The following is a 24,506-nucleotide window of genomic DNA, read 5'->3' as shown; positions in this document are numbered from 1 at the left end:
TGACTATATTCCCTATGCCGTACTCTTCATTCCTGTGACTTACTTTATAACTGGAAGTTTTTACCTCTTAATACCATTCACCTACCTCACTCCCCCCATCCCTTTTGCTGCAATCACCAAATTATTCTCTACATTTATGGAACTCCCTTTATTTTAGAGATGAGTAAACTGAGGTTCAGAGACATTAAATAACTATACACCTAAGTAAAGCTGGAACTTGAACCCGGGTCATTGGCATCCTCTAAGGCCAGCATAACTTTCTGTAATCCTCCAATGCCTTCCATGGAGATGGGGAATACTGACTTTGACGTTACCACATTTGCTGGGTGAGCTCAGTCAAGCAAGTCTTGGAAGCTGTTTCCTGTACCTTTCAAAGAAAGAGCACTTCTAAAGAAGTTTGATTCAGCAATTCACTTGCATGGGTGAATTTGACCCTGCTGTGACCAGGAAATGAAAAACACTCTTTCCATCAACTTGCTAGTTCCTAGAGAATCTATGGCTCCACTCATATGTTTTATTTATTGCCCTCTGTTGTCTGAAAGTATTGAAACCACAGTATGAAATATATTGTGTATATAGCTGGCTTCATATTTTTTTGGTAAACTTAGTTTTGTTCATTTTTTGGTTTTGTTTTGCTTGATTGATAGTAGCAAAACTAACAAGAGCTAATGAGACTTCCAGAAAACATTTTTTACTAGGATATAATAAATGACAGTGGCTAACCTCGTCTGCAGTGATCACACCATTCAACCCTAGAAACCAAATCGGAAGCCGAATGGGAACAGGCACTCCAAGGAGAGAAAATTACCAGTGCTGGGGAACAGCAACCTTGTCCACTCTGGCAGGCATAACATCCCTTCTTCCAACCAGTTTTCTAAGTAGCTAGGGTTGGGAGCCCTTTCTAAGGTTGTCTCCATGAGAGTGGGTAGACAAAGCAAGTCACATTCCTAAAGTTGTGGAGACAAGGGTTATTGCTTCCTCTACTTTGTAGATCTGATGATTTTTGAAGATGGATTTAAAAAATCAGTATTAGATGGTTTTCAAAAGAGTATAGTGGTTTTTGCTATATTTCTAGAAGAAAGAGCTTTGCATTGAGCAACTCAAATTGATGACATTAGTCCCTCTGACCCTGAGATTTGAATGAACTAAATAAGCCCTTGAATCTTTTTCCTTGATTAGACTTTTAAACAATGAAATATTTCAAATCACAACAGAAGCACAGAAGTAATATAATCAACAACGATTATGTTTAATGCATCTCAACATTTTGCTATACACATTTCTTTCAGATGTTTTATTTTATGGATAACTAAACTGAGTACAGATTTGAAGTCATCTCATTACTCTGTCCTGATCTGATTCTCATGGCTTCTCAGAGGAACTGTATTTGGTTCATTTTTATGGTATTTTTACATATTTATCTATAAATCGTATGTTATTGTCTCGAGTAGTTTTTTTAAAAAAGAGTATTTATTTATTTATTTATTTGAGAAAGAGAGCACAAGAGAGGGCCCAGAGAGAGGAGCAGAGGGGGAGGGAGAGGGACAAGCATGTCCATGCTGAGTGAAGAGCCTTACACAAGGCTCGATCTCATGACCCTGAAATCATGACCTAAGCTGAAACCAAGAGTCAGTCACTTAACCAACTGAGTCACAGTCGCTCTGTTTGAGTAGTTTTAAACTTCACATAAATGATATCATACAGTATATACCATTTCCCAACCTGACTTTTTCATTCAACACTACATTTTGAAGATCTAAGCATAGATCCATATAGCTCTGATCCATTTTAACTAATGTAACACAATCCGGCATGTGAACATGCTATAATCTGTTCTATTGGATATTAGGATGTTCTTCCTAGTTTTCTGCTATTATGAGCAATACCACAATGAGTATCTCTGTATATGTCTGGTGTAGCTGTAGGAGATTTTCTTTAAGAAGTGAAATTGCAGAGTTATGTGTCAGGAGTATATTGGGCTTTCCTGGATACTAAATTGTTCAGTCATATGGTTGTACTAATTTGTATTTTCATCAACATTATATGGAAATTCTTGTTTTCCCACATCCCTACGACATAGTTCCAAAACAGCATTGCCCAACTATTTGATTTTTGTCAATCTGATGGTTATGAAATAGTATTTTATTTTATATTTCTCTCAGTAGTAGTGTTATCTTGCAGCTTTACCATGTTTCCTGAAGACCCTATAATCTTTCCTTATGTTAAAGTTTTGGATAAGTAATGTATTCAAAAATTAAAGCAATGTCTTAAAAATATGTATTGAAAGGTGTCATTTCTACTTTGCCTCATTCACCCACCCAGCTCTTACTTTATTCTGGTGTTTTGTGCACACAGATGCAAACATGAATGCAGGTTCTTATTTTCCCTCCTTACCTAAAAATAGCATACTATGTGAATTGTTCTAAACCTTAATTTTTCCACTTAATCATATATGCTGGAGATCTTTCTGGATCACCCTGTACTTGTGCACCGCATGGCATTCCCCTTTTAGGTGTAGCACAGATACTTTAGCCAGTCTTCTCTTGGTGGGTACTTTGGCTCTTTCTTCTTTGTTGTTACTAAGGTCCGTGTTTTAATGGATGCTCTGATCTTGTTCTCACTCGCCGATAGGATAAATTCCTAGACGAGGGTCAGAGGATAAGTTATATTGCAAGCTTGATAGATATTTTAATCTGCGTCACCCAACTCACTCCATGAGGGAGGAAGAATGCACCACTTTGCATTCCCATGGCAACAGATTATGTTCTCAAACTTTTATGGTACCCAATGTGTTCGGGGGAATGGTATATAGATACATCTTTAGTTGTGTCACTTCTATTATGAGAGAAGTTGAGCATCTTTTAACACATATAGGAGACTTGTATATTTCTTTTCTTACAACTCTCTTCCATTCTTGTACTGGATTGTCATATTGATCTCTAAGACTTATTTACATATTTGGGGATTTAATTTATTTGTTTTAGATATGAGTTGTAAATATTTTGACCACTTTTTCTTTTGTTCTTAAGTTTTTGTAGCATTCAAAATTTCTTTTTTCTTTTCTTCTTCTTCTTCTTCTTTTTTTTTTTTTTAAGTAGGTTCCACATCCAATGTGGAACCCAATGCAGGACCTGAACTCACAACTCTGAGACCAAGACCCGAGCTGAGATCATGAGTCAGACACTTAACCAACTGAGGCACCCAGGCCCCCCAAATTTCTTTTTTCCTTTTTATGTAATAACATTTCTTAATATTTTTTAGAGGAATCTGGATTTTGAGACATGGTTTGAAAACTTTCTCCTCAAAAGTTACAAAAAAGTTTTCCTGTGTCTTGTTCTACTTTTATGGTTTCATATTAAACACTTAAATATTTTATTCATTTGGCATTTATTCTGTTGCTAGATATGAGGTATGTTTTTCCATATGGCTACTAGATTGTCCCAATAGTGCTTTTTTTTCTTTAAAGTTTATTCTTATACCAATAATTTGAGATGCTGCCTTTATACTATAATAAATTCTAGCATGTATTTGGGCCTGTTTTGACTTTTTATTCTATTCCATCAGTCTTTCTTTTAAAGCTGTCTTAATTACTGAGGCTTTATACTATGTTCTAATTCTACCAGTTCCCAAGGGGTAATGACAATAATTCACAGTTCATAAAGCTCAGCAAACCCTTGTTAGTTCAAATACTCCTGGAAACTAAAGCAAAAAGAATGTCATAAAAGGAGTCAGAAGAAAAAAAGACACATTACTTGAATGGCACACTAATAATGCTGACTGCAAAGTTTTCAGCTGAAATTATGGAAACCGAAAGACAGTAATGTGATATTATTCAAGTGCTGCAAGAAAAACAGTGCTAATTTACAATTCTTTTACCTATTGAAAACATTCCTAAAAATGAAGATAAAACAAAAATGCTTATAGACAGACAAAGTCTGAAAAACTATAAATTCTGGTTGGCATTGTTTCCCCCTTCATCACATTGAAGAAGCCATTCCATTTTTCTTTTCGTTTCCATTGTTTCATTTGAAAAGTTAGCTGTAATTCCTCTAACTGCTTTTAGGACTTTCCCTTTGTCTTTGATTTTCTTTAGTTTCACTACAATATATACATGTATTTAAGTTTCTCCACTTGACATTCACTTGGGCTTTTTGAATTATAAACTGATGCCTTCAATCAACCATAGAAAACTCTTAACCCTCATCTCTTGAAATATTGTCTTTGCTTCATTATATCTTTCCTCTCCTTCTGAGTTTCCAATTAAACACATATTTTCTCGCTCCATTTGCCTACTATTTTACTCATTCATTGTTCATTTTTCATGTATTTTTATTTCTTCATATTGCCTTTTGTATTTTCTGAACCATGGTCCAGTTCACTATTTTTTTCATAAAATTATTGAAATTCTTTTATTAATCTTATTCTTAGAGATTTAAAAATTTAGGTGATTTTATTTTATTTCTATAAGAGCCTAGTATGGCTCTTGTTCAAGTTTTCTAGATCTTTGTTTGATTTCCCACTCCTTGGCTATAGCTCCAAGGTCATCCTTTATTTCTTTAGACACAGTTGGTTTACAGTCTGTATGTGATGATTCTAGTATATAATAATTTGTTACTCTCGTTTTGTCTTTCTTACATTTGCCAGTTCAAACAAATGGAGCTTTGTTTCTTTGCATGCCTGGTTATGTTTGAATGTGTATTTTTAAAAATGTTAAAAATTTAAAATTTTGGATATAAGTACTTTCCTCCAAAGAGAAGTGTGTTAACTTCTGCTAGGTTTCTGAGAGTGAAACTAGTCCATGATCACCAAATCCAAGGACTGAAATTCTGTTCAATCACAGACAATTCCAGCATAGTATTTAACTCTGAATTAGGGCGAGTCTGCTTCTAATTCAAACTTGTCTTGAGGGTACACTCCTTTGAGGATAAGTTATTGTGGATAAAGTCTTTTTGTTTGTTTTAAGTCTCCCTTTCTTTAGACTTAGGGTTTTGATTTCCATCCTTCCTGCCTGCACAGGAATAGCTCAACATTGCCAAGGGTACCATATCCATGGGTCAAAACTTTCTTCCATGCAATGATCTCTTTGGTCATTTTTTCGTTTAATTTTGGCCTGGTAGTTCTTTAATGTGACAGTGGTTCTGAAGTGACTTTAAGAAGATGTTTGTTCATATTTTGTCCAGATTTTTAAGTTATTTTAGCAGAAAATCCCATTAATTAACCTACCTTATCTTTGCTAGAAAAAGAAAATTAGCTATGTCTCATTTTAAATAGTACATCAAGCCAGACCTATTTATGGTCTCCTTAGTTTCTGTAAGAAAGGTGCTACTTTTTTTTTTGTTTGTTTGTTTATTGGGATGGTTTAATGGGATGGTTTTTTTTTTTTAATTTACTTATTTCTTTTCAGTGTAACAGAATTCATTGTTTATGCACTACACCCAGTGCTCCATGCACTACACCTAATGCTCCATGCAATACGTGCCCTCTGGAAAGGTGTTACTTTTAAAGGGAAGGTGAAAGTTGAGTTTCAAAATGTAATTTTAAAATATATAAACTTATTTTTAAAAGCCATAAAGGAAAGAATTAGACTACATAAAGACTAAGAGAAAGGAGACTTGACTTGGAAAGCAAAGTCATACAGAAATTCAAATATCTAATGGAGAAAAAAATTGCAACATGAATAACAAAGAGCTAATTTTTTAATATCAAAAAAGTCTCACAAATCAATACGCAAAAGGTAAACTTCTCAAAAGGAAAATGAACAAGGCTATAAAAGGCATCTCACAGAAAAAAGTGTTTTAAAGTTCTTTAGTCTATGAGAAGATGTTCAACATCATCCATAATTAAGACTATGCAAATTAAAACAATGGTTTCTCACTTATTATATTATTAAGCTTAGCTCATCAGAAAGTTTAAACGTTGTCAAGAGTACGTACCTTGATTTGGCAAGGGAGTACATGAAAATATTAACAGCTCTTTCCTTTGAAAGGCTGGGCTAAGATTGAGTGAAGGGGAGAAGACATTTTCTTTTCACAGTGTATGCTTTTATGGTATTTGAATGTGTATTTAAAATATATATATTTTTAATAAAAATATATATTTTTAAATATATTTTTAAAATTTTAGAGTCAAATGCCTGGATACTTTCTTCTGTGTTCAAAGCTTTTCTGTGTTTAAAGTGATAGAGCATAAAGGATGTTTGCACTGTATAAAACATTATTAATTTACTAAGTGCCTGCTTGGTTAATACAATGGTGAATGGAGCAGAAATGTTTGCTAAAAAATAAGGTACAAGTGCTTATGCTTTTTGGGTTCTGATTAAACTTAGAGCAGCACAGGACCTTCCTGGTGTTTAAGTATTTCCTTTTTCTACTCTGATGTCAGAGTGAGGCACCCTCGTGACATTGCAGAGATCAGGTAGAACATAGTTTGTATGTTTGTATCTTCTTGGAAGCCCAAGGGGCCTCATGTTTTACCTAGAATCAAGGGAATTGGTGCATCTTGAATGAAATCAGGAACTTAAATTACTATGCTGAATAAAGGTGTTCTTAACATTAAGATTTTTAAAATTTACACATAGCCTTGGTCTTAATATTTTGTTTTCTTTCTGTGTAACTACTACCTAGATATAGTATGTATATGTTTCATTTTTGTTTTACTTACTGTTTAAGGAAGTGATTCCTTTTAAATAGTTGTGTGGTTTTTGTTTTTTTTTTAAACTAATGAAGTTATTCTTTTTTTTTTTTTTAAGATTTTATTTATTTGACAGAGAGAGACACAGTGAGAGAGGGAACACAAGCAGGGGGAGTGGGAGAGGGAGAAGCAGACTTCCCACTGAGCAGGAAACCAGATCTGGGGCTCGATCCCAGGACCCTGGGATCATGACTCGAGCCAAAGGCAGAGACTTAACCCACTGAGCCACCCAGGTGCCTCTAATTCTTTCTTTCTGATGCCCTTTGGATTGGACTTCGATCCTTGTATGCTGAGCATCTCTTCCTGGATATACTTGGTACAGGTACAGTTACTTTAAGAATCAGAATGCTAGCTCATGCTTGGGATAAAGAAGAGGCAAATGGTTATATTCTAGAGCACAGGTACCCTTGTGGTCAGGCTATAGGATTTAAAAATATTACCAAAAAAGGGGCATCTGGGTGGCTCAGTGGGTTAAGGCCTCTGCCTTCGGCTCAGGTCATGATCCCAGGGTTCTGGGATCGAGCCCCACATTGGGCTCTCTGCTCAGCGGGGAGCCTGTTTCCCCCTCTCTCTCTGTCTGCCTCTCTGCCTACTTGTGCTCTCTGTCTGCCAAATAAATAAATAATATCTTTTAAAAAATATATTACCAAAAAGGGGCACATGGGTGTTTCATTCAGTTAAGTATCTGACTCTTGGTTTTGGCTCAGGTCATGAGATGGAGCCCAGTGCTGGGCTCTACACACAGTGCAGAGTCTGCCTGTCCCTTTCCCCCTGCTCCTTCTCTCTCTCTTGAATATATAAATAAAATCTCCTCAAAAATTACAAAGAAGAAAACGTAACACCCAGCATAACAATGTTTATGATTTTTACAGTGACCAAATAAGATAGTTTGACTCTCCATAACTTCACCAAACATAATACTTAAGTTTTCTGATCATGTCTGATCTCTGGATTGATTGCGGGGTGGGGGGAGCGGAGAATGAAATATCTAATGCTTGTCCTGTAACTTCACCTTGGGGAAAAAGTGACCTAGTAGTCATTCTAGAATAAATCTCAAAGTGTCTTTGTACTTTGTTAATTTCTAGGTGAAAAAGTCTTTTTATCTCTGTATGGAGCTGCCATAGACATGAATATAAGGCTGGACAGGAATTCCTTGATCCTTGAGAAAACCTACGTATCTCTGTCCAGTCAGCGAATTGTAACTATTCACAACCGCAGTAACATCATTGCCCACTTCCAGTGGAAGATACTTGCTACCCAGGAAGAAGAAGACAGAGAAAAGTATAGGTTTGTAAGAAAAATCACCAATACGCTGTAATTTGGGGGAACTCAAAGCTCACCTATCATGAAAAATCCAAGACTTTGTGGTAAATTTTTAACCAACTCATATAAGGTCAGATTTTTATAACTTGGTCCCAGTGTATGATGCTTCCTTTTTCATTTAAAGAACTTGAATTGAGCCATGTGGACCACAGTGTTGTCCATCCATGGTTATTCTCAACCTGGTTATAATTTATTAGTGGCTAAACTCCTAGATTTTTAAGACCAAATATATAATTTTTCACTAGTCTCTCAAAACTAGCCTATAGGACTGTATTTTGTTTCATAAACCTAATCAGATTGGTCAGATTTCATGGTTTCTAAAAATAATCTCTTTTGGATTGGGATCAGTGTGGATTTTTTTTTTCAATGAGAAGGTATTTCCAGAAAATATGAAGAACGAGGAACAAGAAGGGCTTAAATATAATGGCTTTTATATTCTCAGCTTTAGTAGCATTGCGCGATCCCTGCTAACCATGTAATTTAATGATTTCCTGTTGGTATCTTTAATCTTTTCCTTTTTAAAATACTTCAGGCAGGGGAGAAAATTAATAAAGTGGCAAGCCAAACTCTTTTAACTAATCTCATCACTGTTAAATTTTGAATATTTCTTTTTACTGAATCTATCCCTGCCTCTTCTAAAGTCCATTTTCATTTTTATCTCCTTCCACCCTCCCTGAATTAGTGCTTTTGCTGCTTTCATTGGACTTCATTTCAGCCTTTTTTTATTTGCCTCTCCATTTTTATTAAAGATTAGCCCTGGGAAGCTTCAAAGCTTTGTTTAAAACCAAGTTAGTATGTGATAAAAATAAAAGTCTTAGGTCCACAGAAACCGGGCAGAAATCCCCCAGTGTTCTGTCCCTAATTGAATCAGAAGGAGCTGTGACAATGGCGGGACCCAGTGGACCAGAAGCTTTATCATTCAGACAATGAACTTTAATCACTGGTTTACCACTGTGCCATCTTTAAAAAGTGTAAACCTGGCGATTCACAGACCTGTACCCCTGGAGATAAAAATACATTATATGTTTATTAAAAAAAAAAAATTTGGAAGGGGAGGCGAACCATAAGAGACTATGGACTCTGAAAAACAACCTGAGGGTTTTGAAGGGTCAGGGGTGGGAGGTTGGGGGAACAGGTGGTGGGTAATAGGGAGGGCATGTTTTGCATGGAGCACTGGGTGTTGTGCAAAAACAATGAATACTGTTACGCTGAAAAAATAAATAAAATGGAAAAAAAAATTTAAAAAGAAAAAAAAAAGTGAGAAAAGAAAAGCCTTTCCTGCCTCAAAACTTCAGTTCGCCTCATAGCATAGAAATACCAGTACTTCAAAAAGGCAAGAGGAAACTGCTTATCCACTGCTTTATCTGTCCTGATTCCCTCATTCATGAGTGTCCCAACAATAAGAATGGTCCAAGCATGCTTAAAAAGGAAATGGGAGAGCAGGTACAAACGAAGAAACCCCAGCAAACAGTGTTTCGATATCCTGCTTGTCCTGCGGGCATAATCTTTGGGGAGCGTGGGTACACACTGCCAGAAGGAAAGCCAGCTTTACCTTCAACATGTGCATTTGACTATATGGCTAACCCATGCCTGATGCCAGGGCCATGTCCAAAGTGTTTAAGGAAATTAATCTCAACAGTGAAACTCACGAAAATCTTGAACCAATAATTATCAGAGATGCCAGGGACAGAGAATATAATTTCAACGACGCCTGGATAGACACTTTTTTCCTTTTATTCCTCTACTCTTTATCTCTTCCATCTCATCCTGAGGCTTCTTTTTCCTTTTATCTTGTGTATTCTTTCTTTCACTATCTTTCCTGCTCTCTTAGTTCCTATAGAATTTTTTTTTTTTTTGTAGCAAGGGAATAATATGCAATAACATTTTCATAATCGTGATTGGCAGCCTACTTTAATCATCTAGGATTTTGCCATTCCGTTAAACAATGAACTTGAAAAGTAGCTTCAGATGACTAAATAAGAATACTTCCATTTTCACTTTGGGTGACAAATGGCAACACGACTCATGTTTCTCCAAACTGGATTGGTTGATCTAAGTGCAGATGTTACTGAATACACTGCTCTTTACCTTCTCCCTCTGCCTTTCCTCGGGCCAGATGGCCAGGGCAAGAGGGGAAGGAGAGTTAGAGGGGAAGTAGGCCGTTTATGCCCAATTTCTTATTTGGCCAGGTTGTCTTTTCTGTTTTATGCCTCTCTTGTTCCTTGTTATATCCCCAACCATACCATAACTTTTATATTTTTTAATGTATTTTTTAAATTGAAGTTCATGTTATTAGTCATGAATTCTTGTCCTTGACATAATTGGCCATGGAATGACTATCCTCTCAAAAAGCAAGACAAATACAGAGAGGTTTGCCTTTTACTGAAGGCAGTTTGGCCCTCAGTTCGGTCCTCAACTTGGAACAGAGAGGATCTGCTCTAAATGCGTTCATGCATACTTTGCGAGAATAAAGTTTCCCTTTGTGACTCCCCAAGGACCCAAGACTTGTTCTATACACGAACTCCTAGAGTCCTCAGTGGAACCCCCCACAAAGTTGTCAGCATGGATATATTCCTCAACTTTCAGGTACAGAAGTGACATGTTTCTCTAGATAGACCAGTTTTAATGAGCTTTGAGCCTGCCACCCAGCTAATAGTAAATTTAATCGTAGTTGTGTTTGGGAGTCCCTTCTCTTCCCCAGGGTGATGCAAGAATCTGCTGACTTGGACGGTAGCTTGGTAAATAGGAAGGCAGACCTAGTCTTCGATTTAGAATAGTCATCACAGAGTTGCTTGGTGTCCAGGGTCACATCGTCTATTTGAAGATGGATGACTTCATCTTTTCTATGCCAACTGCGGACATGAGAATATTTCTCTCTTGAAGGCCAAAGCTCTTAATTTTTAATCTCCTCAGCATCCAGGTACACTTCTTGGGGGCACTGCAAAGGAGCAGGGTCTCTAGCACCTCAATATAAGGGTGCATTTACTGGTCCAATAAACTGTACCTGAGACACAAGGCTTTCCCGTTCATTATAATCCATAGGCCGAACGGGACTTGATGCCTGAATGTGGCTACCAGACCATTTGTAAAATGGGTTAAATCCATGGTTTTACTGAGAGAGAGGGCTAGTGTGTGGTTCTGCTGTCTGATGAAAGGTTTCCTCATCTGTAAATCAGAAGCACCTCTGAATGTCGGAGACCATGAACAGCAGCAGGACAAGATGGCCCAAGCAGGACAATAGACCGAGGGTTAGACGAGCTGGAGTCAGCTCAGCTCAAGGTGTTTCACGTTCCCTTCTTAGACTGGCAGCCTTGATTCCAGTGCTCTAATCAGAGGGCAAAGAGGAGGACATACGGTGCATCACCACCCTTTTTGCATCATGTGGCTGTCAGGGGTTCCTGGGCCCCAGCAGTGTGGGAGAAGAGCATTTGGGAATTTTTCTTTCATTCTCTTCTGTTTTCTGTCTTGAGGTTTGAGTTAATCATACTCATCAGTTCATGCAGCATTATCATCCTTGGTCCATATAAGACATTTTATTTCTACACCACACTCCCAAGAACCCCCTCAAGAAATAGAATGTTTATGATTCCCATTATTTGTTGAAATAATTTTTCAATCTCTCACATCAAATTTACCTACACCTGTTAGTATTACAGCAAGCACTTCAATGAACATCTTTCTGGCTGTGTCATTGCTTTATATCCATGATTGGTTTCTTCAGGATATATTCCCAAAGGTAGGTGTCATAAATTCCACTCACAGGAGTAAGTGGTTTCCTTTCTTTCTGTGAACTGACTTCTCTTTATTTGACCTGCTCAGCCCAGCAGTGTAGAAGGACTGCTGCTCTGGTTACCTTGGACACTGCTTTCCAGCTAACAATGAAGAGAAAGCACAGGGTGCTTTCTTCCTGGGACACAGAACACATTGAACCCATTTCTTTGACTTCTTTATCTTCTGTGACCAAAGGGCCCTGAGTGCTAAGTCATTAAAAAGAGCTGTTTGGTGTTGCTGAACATATCGTCTGCATGAAGTCATTTAGAAAGTTGTTGGGGCTGGGACAGGAATTCAGCCACCCCAGGTTCTTACTGAGCACTCGCTTAACTGAATAAATTGTCTCTCACCTGTGGCAATATCAGGAAAATGGTGAGAAAATGGTCCTATGTCCTGGGAGGAGATAAAATCCAGTCTTCAAAGTGCAGATGAAGTAACAGGTCCTAAGAGTAAAGGGAACACAGCTTTGGTGAGGACAGTGAGGAGAGGGTTGGGAAAGGCTGCTCTTCTGACTTATCACGATGGATATCAAGAGCTAGAAGGAGAGAAAAAAGGAGGTGTCTCGAGCTGTGGTTTGAGCATTTTATAAGTTTGAGAGCTGGATAGTTGCTTATGACTGACCTAGGGAGAAAACAGTATTTATGGAGTACCTGCTCTGTCCCAGGACCTGTCAGGTCCTTCATCGCGCTTTATCCTCAACACATCTTTATGAGGGACGAGCTCCTAGTATCTCTGTTGGATAGATGAAGGCACTGAGTTTGGGAGGACTTCTGGAACCTCCAAAGTCATAGAGCTAGTAAATGGTGGCAGAATCAGCATCCAAGCCTAGTCCTTGCTGGCTTCAGATTCTGTTCTCTAGGTAACTAACAGCTAAGAAAGTATTAGAGCTAAGTCTAAAAAGAAAAAAAAAATGTTTTTCAAGTCTGAGAGGCAGGGTAGATATTATTTAAAAAGCAGCCTGGAAAACATAATTACCTGAAAGAAAAATATTTGTCTAAATGTATATGAGGGTTCAGTAATAAGCAAATGGGCATTGAGAAGAACAGGAAGCCCAGGCAGACTTATTGAAGGAAGCGACTAAAGGTGAGCAAACTGATGCTCTTGAGAGGATGAAGTCCAAGGTCACTCAGCTCATATGTTACAGACTTACAGCAAAAAAGGACCACCTCAGGGTGATGGGCGAGTCCACTTCCAGGAGGATGGACTGGAGGGGAACACTTTACAGTGTTCTTCATGGGAGTACCAAAACAAGTCTCATGTTTCCTGTATTTTCTTTAGGGTCTGTGATGACCTGAGCAAAGAGGAAAAGAGTGAGACCGATGAGTTTCTTGAAGAGTGCATTATTGATCCTTCACTCCGAGAACGTCTTTCCATTCTCTCCCGCACCTTTGAGAATCAGAGGAGGCTGGTTCAGGCAGACAGCATGCTCTTCTTGAGCAACATTTTCACTATTGAGCCCCTGGTGAGCACGTAAATAAAATCTGACCATACAATAAACATAAGTGGGGACACAGGGCTTATTTTGATAGAAGTACTCACTCTGGGATTGATACTGAGTTCTGGGAGCATAAAGATTTCAGCTGAAAGCCTCACATCATCATGAGACACTGAATGAAGTCTAACGGTAAGAATGTTCACAGGTCACATTCATAGGTCATACTTTCTACCTGCCAATTGCTGTGTTAAACATCTCATATGTGTTACTCGATTTATCTTATTTATATATATGTTATCTTACAACAACCTTATAAGATATAATCAGTTCTGCATTCTATAGATGGGAAAATTAAGACTTAGAAAAATTTGATAACTTGCTCCAAGCCAAGTAGTGTCTGCATTTAGAAGTGTATCCCTGACCAGCCTGACTCTGGGGCAGATTTTCTCAACCTCTGCACTGTTGACCTCTGGAGCTAGATAATTCTTTGTCCTGAACATGGCAAAATGTTTAATAGCATCCATGACCTTTACTCACCAGATGCTAATTGTGACAGCCCAAACTATCTCCGGCTATTGTCACTTGTTACCTTGGCAGGCAAAATCACTTGGGTTGAGAACTACTTTGTCCTTAATTCACTCAATAAATACTTACTGTATGTTCTATATTAGGGGCTATGTGTGTACAAGGCATAAGTGAACAAAACAGACTTAGTCCTTAATCTCACTGGTGAGGGCTGGGCCAGACCTAGAACAGGGTTGGTCTGATTCTACAGACCCAACTCTTGACCACATTCCCTACTGCTTCAAAATGAAAGTAGCTAATACCATCTATATTTACTATGTGGTAGGCACTGTGCATGACCTTACACCCAATAAGTGTAGAGTGATATGAGGGTAAATATAGCAATAGAAGTTGAGAAAGCCTTGGGGTGCTTGGGTGGCTCAGTTGGTTAAGGTTCTGGCTCTTGATTTTGTCTCAGGTCATGACCTCAGGATCATGAGATCGAGCCCCACGTCTGGCTCTACATTGGGCTCCACACTGGGCAGAGATGCTGCTTAGGATTCTCTCCCTTTCCATCTGCCCATCCCCCTCTGCTCATTTGCTGCGTGCTTGCTCTCTCTCACTCTCAAGAAGTAGAAGTAGTAGTAGTAGTAGAGAAAGCCCAAAGCTAATTGGAGCTGCTGGATTGTTACTTCCAAACCATCTGGAGAGAAGACATGGGCACGTGGACACGTTAGAATGCAAGCTTACTGGTGGTAAATGCCACTGACTTGTGGAGACCTGTTTTCCTTATGTCTGTGCTTCCAAACTGTTTTTAAAGGATAGAAGATAGAAAGGGGATTCCATAGCTGAGTAAGTTTCACAAATAGGGGTTTCAATATTTTTTGAGAGGTTTTGAAAGATGTCTAAGTTTTTAATATGATAATGTGCATTATAATTTCCAAGAGAGAGCCTTCTCCTTGGAGACCTGCTTTGGGACTACTGTTTTGCAGGACCTGCTGTGTGAATGTCTGGTAAAGATAGTCAGTATACTAGTTCAGAGATTGAGGTAATTAGCATAGGCCAAATTAGAGAAGGTTTCTTGGTAGAAGAGCCTTGAGTTAGGTCTTTCAGGACAGGGATTTTGAAAAACAAAATGGGGGATGTGTATGGCATGGATAATTCAAGGCTCCAGGAATGGATCAGTTTGCTTGAAGTAAGGGGTTGATGTGAGTAGTAAGGTTGGAGATAGGACTTGAGGCCAAATTTTCTCTCACCTCAGAAGACTGTCCAGGGCTCAATTAAGCAAAGGGGTCTTCAGATATGATGGGCTAGACCAGCAAGAGGTTAAAACAAGACTAACATGTAGTCTTGGGAGAACAGGACAGGTGCCTGTGATAATAGGTCAAGCCAGAATATGTTAGGAAGGCATTATAAGTCCAATCAAGCCAAGGCTGAGCTGGACAGAGGCAGGGAGGAGTAGTCAGTCATGGTAATCTTAAACACGTTGGTAAGGTCCAGAGCATAGAAGTCCAAGATTCTTCCCAGCTGGTACGGGAGATCTGGGCTGATGACTACTGTTCTGTTTGTCCTAGCCTTCTGGGAATGAATAGCTTTGGGATGGCAAACATTGGTGGTCAGGAGTGGATGAGAGGACCCCAGGTGAGTTTTGTACATTTTCAATTCAGAAAGTAGAAAGACTAGGGTCACCTCAGATTTACTTCTCTTCATGAGCTCTTCCATAACTTAAAGCTTCTTATGGAGACTGGAGAGATACATGTGTGTTAAAATGTGGTATTTAATATGATTGCTTTTGAACTCTAGATAGGAACTGAATTGGGCGATATTATCACAAGGCGTCTTTTCACCATTAGGAAGAAAAAAAATTTTTTTTTAAATAGGGATATAAAGAAGTGGTATCTTTCAAATAAATAAGACTAATTTTGTTTATATTGTATGAAAAAATCACTGGAAACAGGAAGGGGATAATATTCACTTAGAATGTAAGTGGTATTTATGACATCTATAATGATTTTGTTTTTTCTGTGTATGATTCTCTTTTCTTCTCATAATATTCACTAGCCAGTTCTTGACAATTTTTACAAAATGAAAACAAAGGCATGGAACTTCCTAGTGTCTTCTTAAAGTTATCCTGGTCAAAACAGCTGAACTCAGTGTCAGTAACAGTGAATTATTTACTAATGTTAAGTCTCCCTTTTTTCTCCTCCTTCGAGATCCTAATGGTTCTATAGAAATGCATTTCTTGTGAATGTAATATAATCTTACCTGGTAAATTAATCTGAAGCTATTTGATAGGGAAATTTTTGCCATTTTATGAGCTCCTTGATGCCACTGTGAGCTATATGCATTTTCTGCTGTTGAGGTTTTGGTCTTCTGATCCAAGTAAATAAATGCTACGGTAGTTTTGGATGAGAGAGTTGGGAAAGGACTTACAGGAGAGACGAGACCTGAACTGAATTTTGGAGGAAGGGTAAGTGGAAAGGAAGGAGAATATTTCCAGCTGGGGAAATTGTGAAACTAAAATATTAAATAACAACGAATGGACCAGTTTTGCTGGGGCAGGCAGTCATGGAAGGATGGGAAGGTGCGTAGAGGAAGGTCTGGGCTGCCTGGCCCAGCTGTTGAATGGTAGACTGTAGCCTCCTGCTTCCCACAGCGTGTGTCTGTGGACTCGGTCTGAGGGGGGTAATGTGCATTCCTTGAAGAAAGGAAGTTCTGTGGTCAAAGAAGTTTGAGAAACACTAGCTCAAGAAAAAAGATTCTCCAGAGGGTAGAGTGCAAGCAGTATTTTTCCCCATGACCATAGACCCCCTTCTCCCACACAGCATGCCCAGCATAGTGGAGGCTCACTGTGGGGTTTGCAGTAGGTGAGTGAGGTGTACAGCTGTTTTAGAAATATTACCTGGGTAGCCACAAGTCGATCAAATTGGAGGAAGATGGATTGGGGCCGGGAGAGGGTACAGGTCAGGCAAAATGTGCTACGACAGGAAGTGCCAGGGAAACGGAACGTCTCTACAGGCAAATACAGGGTGATGTGTGAAGGTCATGCTGACCTGGATGGTCAGCCTGCTGATGATTGGAAACCAAAGGAAATGGCAGATGTGGGAGATACTCAAAAGAAAGGTATTAAATTGCTTTGTGATTGGTTGTTGAGGGCAAGACGTGATGAGGAATTACATGTCTCCTCAGATCAGAACTAGAGTGGCTGGGAGAATTACGATATCTTTGATGGAAATTAGCAAATCAGGGGTCTTGGGTTTAATTCCTGGCTTTGCTAATAGCATATGTGACCGTAAACAAGCCATTTGATCTCTCTTGGCTTTGGTTGCCTTGTACACAAAATAAGGATGTTGGGGTAGGACACTTAGGTCCTTTTTGATTCACAAATTTTGATTCTCCAATTCGGTAACAAACTTTGAACTCCTTAAGTTAAGGAGTACCTTATCCTTATCTGTACCTCAGGCCTACCACCCTGCCAATCAATGGAGGGTGGAAGGAGGGAGGGAGGGAGGAAGGCAGGGAAAAAGGAAGGAATGGAAATCACCTGATGATCATGAGTCTGGTTCTGAATATGTTGAATTTGAGACGACAATAGACGTCCAAAAAGTTTTGGAAATGCAGTGTTAAATATGGAGGAGAGGAATCAGAAGTGGAAGCAAGATTTATGACTATTATATAGAAGTCTTCATTGAAGGCATGCAAAGAAGATGGGAATTCTAAAAGCAGAGCGAACGGGGAAAATGGCAGAGGGCCCGATATAGCCCTGACATGCTCACCTTTGGGGAGCCTACAAAGAGAGGAGAGGCTGTAAATTCACAGAGAAGGATGGCTAAGAGGAGAAGCAGCCATCTGGGAGCACAGCGGCATATCTCATGTACCTTTCTACCCTACTGGGGCAGGTTCTTCACCGTTTTCTTCTGAGGTTTTCTTCGGACTCTTACTCATATATTAGATTGGCTACGCCAAATGGCCACTATTTAATTTCTGACAGATGAGCTATGCATCAGCGATTCGTTTTTTTATTACAGTGTGATTCCTTTTAATTAGCTTCTTGATTATGAGTTGAGTTCACAGTAGAAGCAGGGAAGATTAAAACCAAGCAGTGTTACCTACTGATCTGAAAAATCAATCTATTGATTTTTATCCAAAAAAATAAAAATAAAAGGCAGATATCAGGGCTTAGAGACTACCTTGCTTTCTGAAGGATTCTTCAGCCTCTGTGTCCCCTGAGGAAGGACATTGTCTTCAGATGAAGTAAACTGAAAAAGGAAAAAAAAAAAAACAAAAACCTGTTACCTTAGGGTCTAGAAGAAAGTAAGAAATGATATGCTTATTCTGTCAGACCCACATCTAAATATTTGGCTCTTCCATGCATCACCTAAAACCAAGTTTAGTTTAGCCCTTACTGTCTTCTGTGCATATCGAATGTTTTATGGGAACATTGTTCCTATTCTATGCTATGCTCTTGTAATTTAAAGCAAGTAGATTTAGGATCCAGATCAGTCACTGTCCCTAAAAGGCCCACAGGTAGTGATGAGTATGAATTTAATGAAACTGTATTAATTTGATCATGTGAGAAGTAGTTTAACTCAATGCTGATCCAGATTCTAGAACTGCAAGTTCTTATTCTCTTCTACCACCTGTTCACCACTTGGTCACTGGGTAGTTGCATTGTCTTAGCTCGCTTTCTCCTCAATATGCTCATCGTATAACATTGCCATAGAGTCTGTTGTTCAAACCTGGAGTCATGCTGGCATGCCTTGAATATGTACTGATATGGTCTCAGAATGCAGAGGTAAGGGTTTATCTTTTGAGAGACCCCAGAGGTGTTCACTGGTAGAGAAAGGGGGTAGACAGGGACCCAGAGTGACCACTGGGGTCATACAGGACAGATACAGGACAGAGGTCTGGAAGGATTTTTAAAAATCTTGGTAATTTGTTGATCTTCTAGTGGTAGGCCATGATTATTGTTCTAGTCATAAATATATGTGGTATATTACTACTATTTATATCAAGTTTCTCATGTCAATTCTTTTGATAATATCTTGGAATATTAACCTAGAATTTTCCATTTATGCCTTGCCTAGGGAAGGTACTGAGTTCTGCAGAATACTTATTATTTCTCAAGCTATCTGCTTCTGTGTATTTTTCCCCCACTTTGGAAAAAAATTGGAAAACTGAGTCTATTATGAATGTTTTGTGCCTTCCAGAAAAGCAAGTGGAATCGACTACTTTCAGAACTATAATATTCTATTTGACTAGATGGACTCTGGCTATACAGAATTTTGACAGTCTCATTATGTTATATCCTCTGCTTAGGTCTCTTGGGTACCCTGAGTGAGAGAGATTCAGAGACAAAAACCACAAATCTGAGAACTGCGAGGCGGAAGAGTATCACAGGGCAAAAAGAGAATTAAGCTTTCAATTTCCATGGGTGTCTGGGAGTCCTCTGAGAAATCACAGCACAGACGTGCTGGCCTTGTTTCTGGACTCTGGTGCTCCTGGTTCAGGTCACACTTCTAAGATGTAGCAATTTTTCTGAATATTGAACACTTGATATTTTCTCAAAAAGAAAGGCCTGGGAAAGTAAAGATATTTGCCCAAACTGATCCTAACTGACTGCCTGACATCGGCGAGCCGAGAAAACATTTCTACTTCTGTTAGCAAATGTCTTTTCTGTTAAAGAAAACTTCATCCAGTGTCCCTAGGGAAGCTTTACCTTAATTTAACTAAGCCTCGAAAAGGGAGGGAAACTTGATCATTCCTTTATTACCATGTAAGTAATAGTAAACCATGCTTTGTCGTAACCTAAGCCTACAGAAAACATGTGGTTCAGCAATTCGAACTGATAGCAGAGCTCAGATTTAGTTTGCTTTATTTTTCCCAGATCGGCATAGCATGTAGGCTCAGCAGAACCAGGTTGGGTGGAAGCCCAGATCGCTACTGAAAGAGGAAAGATCTAGCTCTTTACTGCAAACCCCTCCACTTCTTGTACCATTAGTCATGAGTCACATTGCAAACATGTGGGAGCTGACTCCTCGGAAATGGACACCAGAAGGGAGAAAGGAGGGCAGGAATCTGCTGAGAGCAAACTGTCCTTGACAAGTCACAGCTCTTCTGTCAGTATGATTTTCCATCCTTCAGCCTCCCTTTATGATTCTTTGTCCTCTCTGGTCCTTGCACTCAGGCAAACCTTTTCCAGTTGTGCTGGTACGTCCTCTGTTGTACTGGAGAGCCTTTGTAGGTCATGAAATAAGTTAACGGCCTTCACTGTTGAAAGAGACACGAATCTTGTCCCTCTACAGAAGGGCATGAACATCACACACAACTAACTGCCTGGGCTCCTAGAAAACCCCAGTGGAATTTTCATTGCGTGGGGGTTGGGGTATCTCACTGAAGACAGAACACAACTTTAGTGAGACTTGCTCTGGCCAGAGCTTAGACCCCTCTCTTAGAAAGTTTACTGGTCATTATTTTGAGATCAAAACTTTACTAAAATCACAGTGTCTTGCCCCAGGAATTACAATGGAGTAGAAAAGTCTCCTTGAATACCATGTGCCAACTCAGTCTTTTCTCTCAATGATAATTAAGGTAGTTTATCTTCAATGTGTTAGCTTCCATTTTTTTCCTTATGTCTCTTTGAGACAACTTCTTGCCCTAAGTGGTGATAAAGGGAGCCATGATTTCTCTTACTGATCTGGAAGATTCTAGAACAATTGTAGATGGTGAAACATTATAATTTCTCATCAGTGCTTCTCTTTTTAATTGATAGGAATTTAATTGAGAAGTTATTTTTATTTCCCAAGAGAAATTTTACATTTTTTTCCTTTAATATGATAACACAGCTAAAGATATTTGTTTACATAGTCAGGAATTTTTCCATTTTCCATTTGGTGGAACATGATGAAATTCATCACACATTACACAGCTGCTCTTGAAATCAATTTTCACTGACCTTGTTCTGAACTGACTGCACCTTGACCCAACCAGGATAGCTTTATAAGGACCTTCCAATACATTTCTGAAGAGCTCCAATGCATGAATGTTGACTGTGTGTCGTCCAAAGGAGCCTCCTGTGAGTCACCTTCCAATGTACCTGCACATAGGAGCATACAGTGCCTCCTACTTTGTTCACCAGGTCCTCCTGGCCTCATCTAAGCCTGGTTATTAGTTGTAATGTTTTTAGATTTCTTCTGGCATTTTTTTTTTTATGATGTGAGAAAGGTGAGGCCCGATCTTTTATTATAATTACAAGGGGTTCAGGAAATTAAAGAAAAATATATTATAAAATCCCAGTTCTCCCACTTAGGTTGGTGTGGTCTTAGGTGAGATACTTAACCTCTGTTTTGTTGTCTCATCTTTAAAATGGAGATAATATTTAACAAGATTGTAAAGTTTGAGGTGGATATTGTACATCAGTACTTACCACAGTGCTGGGAACACGAGCTCTCGGTTAATGGTTGCTGATATTACGATTTAGAGTTAGATGTGATTCAGTCTCATCAGATTAGGGAGTATGATTGGAAAATGTAACATTAGAGTGGCAAACATTGAGATCAAACTTTAAGTTGGGGGTTAAAATGCAACTAATTAAATTGACAAATGTAGACATTAAGTCATCATGTAAACTATTTTCCAGATAAACCAAGTGGATTAAGTGTATTTGTAACTCTGTTCTTACAGTTGGGTTCTGATTTTGCAAAATTTGCAAAAATAATCCTTCATTGGAAGAGAGGCAGTGAGGGCTGAAGGAAGGAAGGAGGAGGGGAGATGAGTGATAGGTGGGAAGGAAGGTGATTTTTAAGGTATTTTCCTTTTTATTTAAGGATTTTCATGGGAGATTTTTAAAAGAACCACTTTAGTCATTGTCAATGTAAGTTTTTAAGTAGATAATTTTAAAAGGACACTTTTCTTTTTTTTTTATTTGTATATTTTCAGCGTAACAGTGTTCATTGTTTTTGCACCACATCCAGTGCTCCATGCAGTACGTGCCCTCCCTATTACCCACCACCTGGTTCCTCAACCTCCCACTCCCCCCCCCCCCCGCCCCTTCAAAACCCTCTGGTTGTTTTTCAGAGTCCATAGTCTCTCATGGTTCATCTCCCCTTCTAGTTTCCCTCAACTCCCTCTCCTCTCCATCTCCCCATGTCCACCGTGTTCTTTTTTATGCTCCACAAATAAGTGAGACCATATGATACTTGACTCTCTCTGCTTGACTTATTTCGCTCAGCATAATCTCTTCCAGTCTCATCCATGTTGCTACAAAAGTTGGGTATTCATCCTTTCTGATGGAGGCATAATACTCCATTGTGTATATGGACCACATCTTCCTTATCCATTCATCCGCTGAAGGGCATCTTGGTTCTTTCCACAGCTTGGCGACCGTGGCCATTGCTGCAATAAACATTGGGGTACAGATGGCTCTTCTTCTCACTACATCTGTATCTTTGGGGTAAATACCCAGCAGTGCAATTGCAGGGTCATAGGGAAGCTCTATTCTTAATTTCTTGAGGAATCTCCACACTGTTCTCCAAAGTGGCGGCACCAACTTGCATTCCCCCCAACAGTGTAAGAGAGTTCCCCTTTCTCCACATCCTCTCCAACACACATTATTTCCTGTCTTGTAAAAGGACACTTTTCTCATGAAGGTATCCATCACCGGTGATGAACTAGTGGCAGTGTGTCCATAGACGTCTTACAGAAAATCTTGGAACTGAATCCGTCAAGTCACTTGGTTGGTTGTAGTTATTCTAGATGGAAAGATGAAGTTCCATTTCCAGAGATATTTAATATTTGAGTAAAAGCTGCAATATGAGAGTTCACTTTAGACCTGAAAACTTGATTCAAATTCAGTGTTCAATTTGAATTCAATTCAGTTCAAAGTTGATTCCTTCTAGAAGACCACTTGATCAGTAAGTGAAATGTAGCTATGAATCTGAGGGAAAAAACAAAACATTAAGACCAAAAAGGAAAATATAACATAACTGGAGGCCATTTTGACAATTGTCTTCAAGAAACAACATAATAGTCACTCACAGATCATATCCTAGATACTCAGTCTTTCATTTGGAGCGGGAGAATAGACTGACGGGAGAGGGGTCATGCACGGAAGGAACACAGAGCAGCAGGGGTTCTGTGCCATGAGGCTGCTTTCCGAGGACCAGGAAGAAAGGATATTATGGAAGAGCAGCCAGGAGAAATTCTGAATGTTTTCCTTTTCAGAAAGAGATTTTAGAACTGAACAATAGCAAAGGGAACATTCTTTTCAGAGACTTAATTTCAGGAGGGTTGGAGAAGTGATGTGAAACGTTTCAGAGCTCTATAAGTAAAAAGTGGGGTCAGTTTAGGCTGATCGCCTGTTCCTGAGGTTTATTTTCTCTGATTTGCTAGAAAGTGCTATGTTGAGTTTTTGCCATAAAGAAATAGAAGTTATTTCACTTTTATTTTAATCCCAACTGAAAAATAAGTGTCCTTCTACATGTTCTTAACTCCTTCAAATGACCTAATATTGCAAACATCCCTCTGTGCAAGGCAACTGAATGACCGCGCTTCTGTCTTTATAGATACACGTAGTCCTCTTAATGCACATGACCTGCGACAAGCCCATTATGTTGTCCCCTCAAGAGGGCTTTAGAATCGGATTTGTCCTTGAATTTCCTCCCAGGCCTCAGTAAAACCTGCAAGTTACTCACAGCTGTCCCAGGCCTGGTGAAACCCCTGCCGCCCAGGATAAGACAGCGCTAAGCCCACAGTCCCATTCACTCAGGCTGAACCCTCTGGACTCAGACTCCCTCACCAAGCAGAAGTGCTTCTCAACCCCGGGAGCCTCCATATCAGATGATCCTCTTACGGATCACATCCAAGCACCAGCACTCCCTCCTCTGGGGGGTTTCTGGTCACCCATGGATTGTGCCTTCCCACCATTTTCCAACCTACCGGTTCTGGTAATCAGACTTCTGTGATGATGGGGTGTTCCAGGAATGCTTCCGGGATAGAACTTAAGTGTGTTGCCTTTTTGTATGCATATGGGCTTTGGGTTCTCTTGCTGGGATAATGTTTTTGAAAGTGGTCTGGCTCACCCCAAGCCATAAAATGCTTGAATTTTCTCGCAGGTACTGAGCTTATCTGATTTCTGGTGTATCCTTAAGGGCCACTTCCTCCTGTCCTGGTGAGACTCTTCTGGCATAGGTTTTCTCGGATCCAGGGTAGCTCCTTTGGTCAGTCAATTTGGATAGAAACAGGGCAGTTGTGTCCATTCTATACCCCCAAACAACGCAGTGTTAAACCCACCAGGGGAATACATTTGTCTCTCAGGAGGAAGCCCGGGTCTTCAGCTGTTCGGAGATGGAATGCCCACTGATGGACCTGGGAATAGATGAGTCACCTCTTCTGCCTGGCCTCTTTGCCCAGTCTAGCCATGGGTGTTCCTAATGCTCCATGTCATTGGAACCCCCACAAATCATTAAAGGGCTAGTATTTTCCATTTATCAGAAGGGAGCAGGTACTTGTTTCAACGTTTCAGAGCAACGCCTCAAAAAGTGAAAATGCTTAGGGCTTCCCTCTTCCCCACAGGCTCTCAGAGGCTCCTTTCAGCTCTAAATTTGCACGAACTTGGGGTTCCAGTTGAGGAGAAAGTGGCAGAAATAGGTTGCAAAGTTGAATAGGCATCTGTTAGTAAGTACACAGTGTGCAAACTGTGTATGCTGATTGGCATATGACTGATTGGATAATATGTCGAGAACTATGAGCCACCAGTGGTTTAGGGCCGGGAACAGAGTAGTCC

At 39.4% G+C, this 24,506-nt stretch overlaps 1 protein-coding gene across 1 annotated transcript in view; it reads left to right on the top strand.

Moving 5' to 3' along the window:
- The window catches only part of HYDIN (HYDIN axonemal central pair apparatus protein), a 301,936-nt gene that overhangs the window by 43,619 nt on the left and 233,811 nt on the right, over nt 1–24,506 (top strand). The window contains exons 7-8 of the mRNA XM_045986716.1: nt 7,776–7,977; nt 13,063–13,246. Coding sequence (XP_045842672.1) covers nt 7,776–7,977; nt 13,063–13,246 — 386 coding nt within the window. The remainder of the gene's footprint in view (nt 1–7,775; nt 7,978–13,062; nt 13,247–24,506) is intronic.

Source organism: Meles meles, chromosome 19, assembly GCF_922984935.1.
Source record: "Meles meles chromosome 19, mMelMel3.1 paternal haplotype, whole genome shotgun sequence".
NCBI classification, from domain to species: domain Eukaryota; kingdom Metazoa; phylum Chordata; class Mammalia; order Carnivora; family Mustelidae; genus Meles; species Meles meles.
Note: the sequence above shows the minus strand (reverse complement) of the source record. Positions and strands in the feature narration are given on the sequence as shown.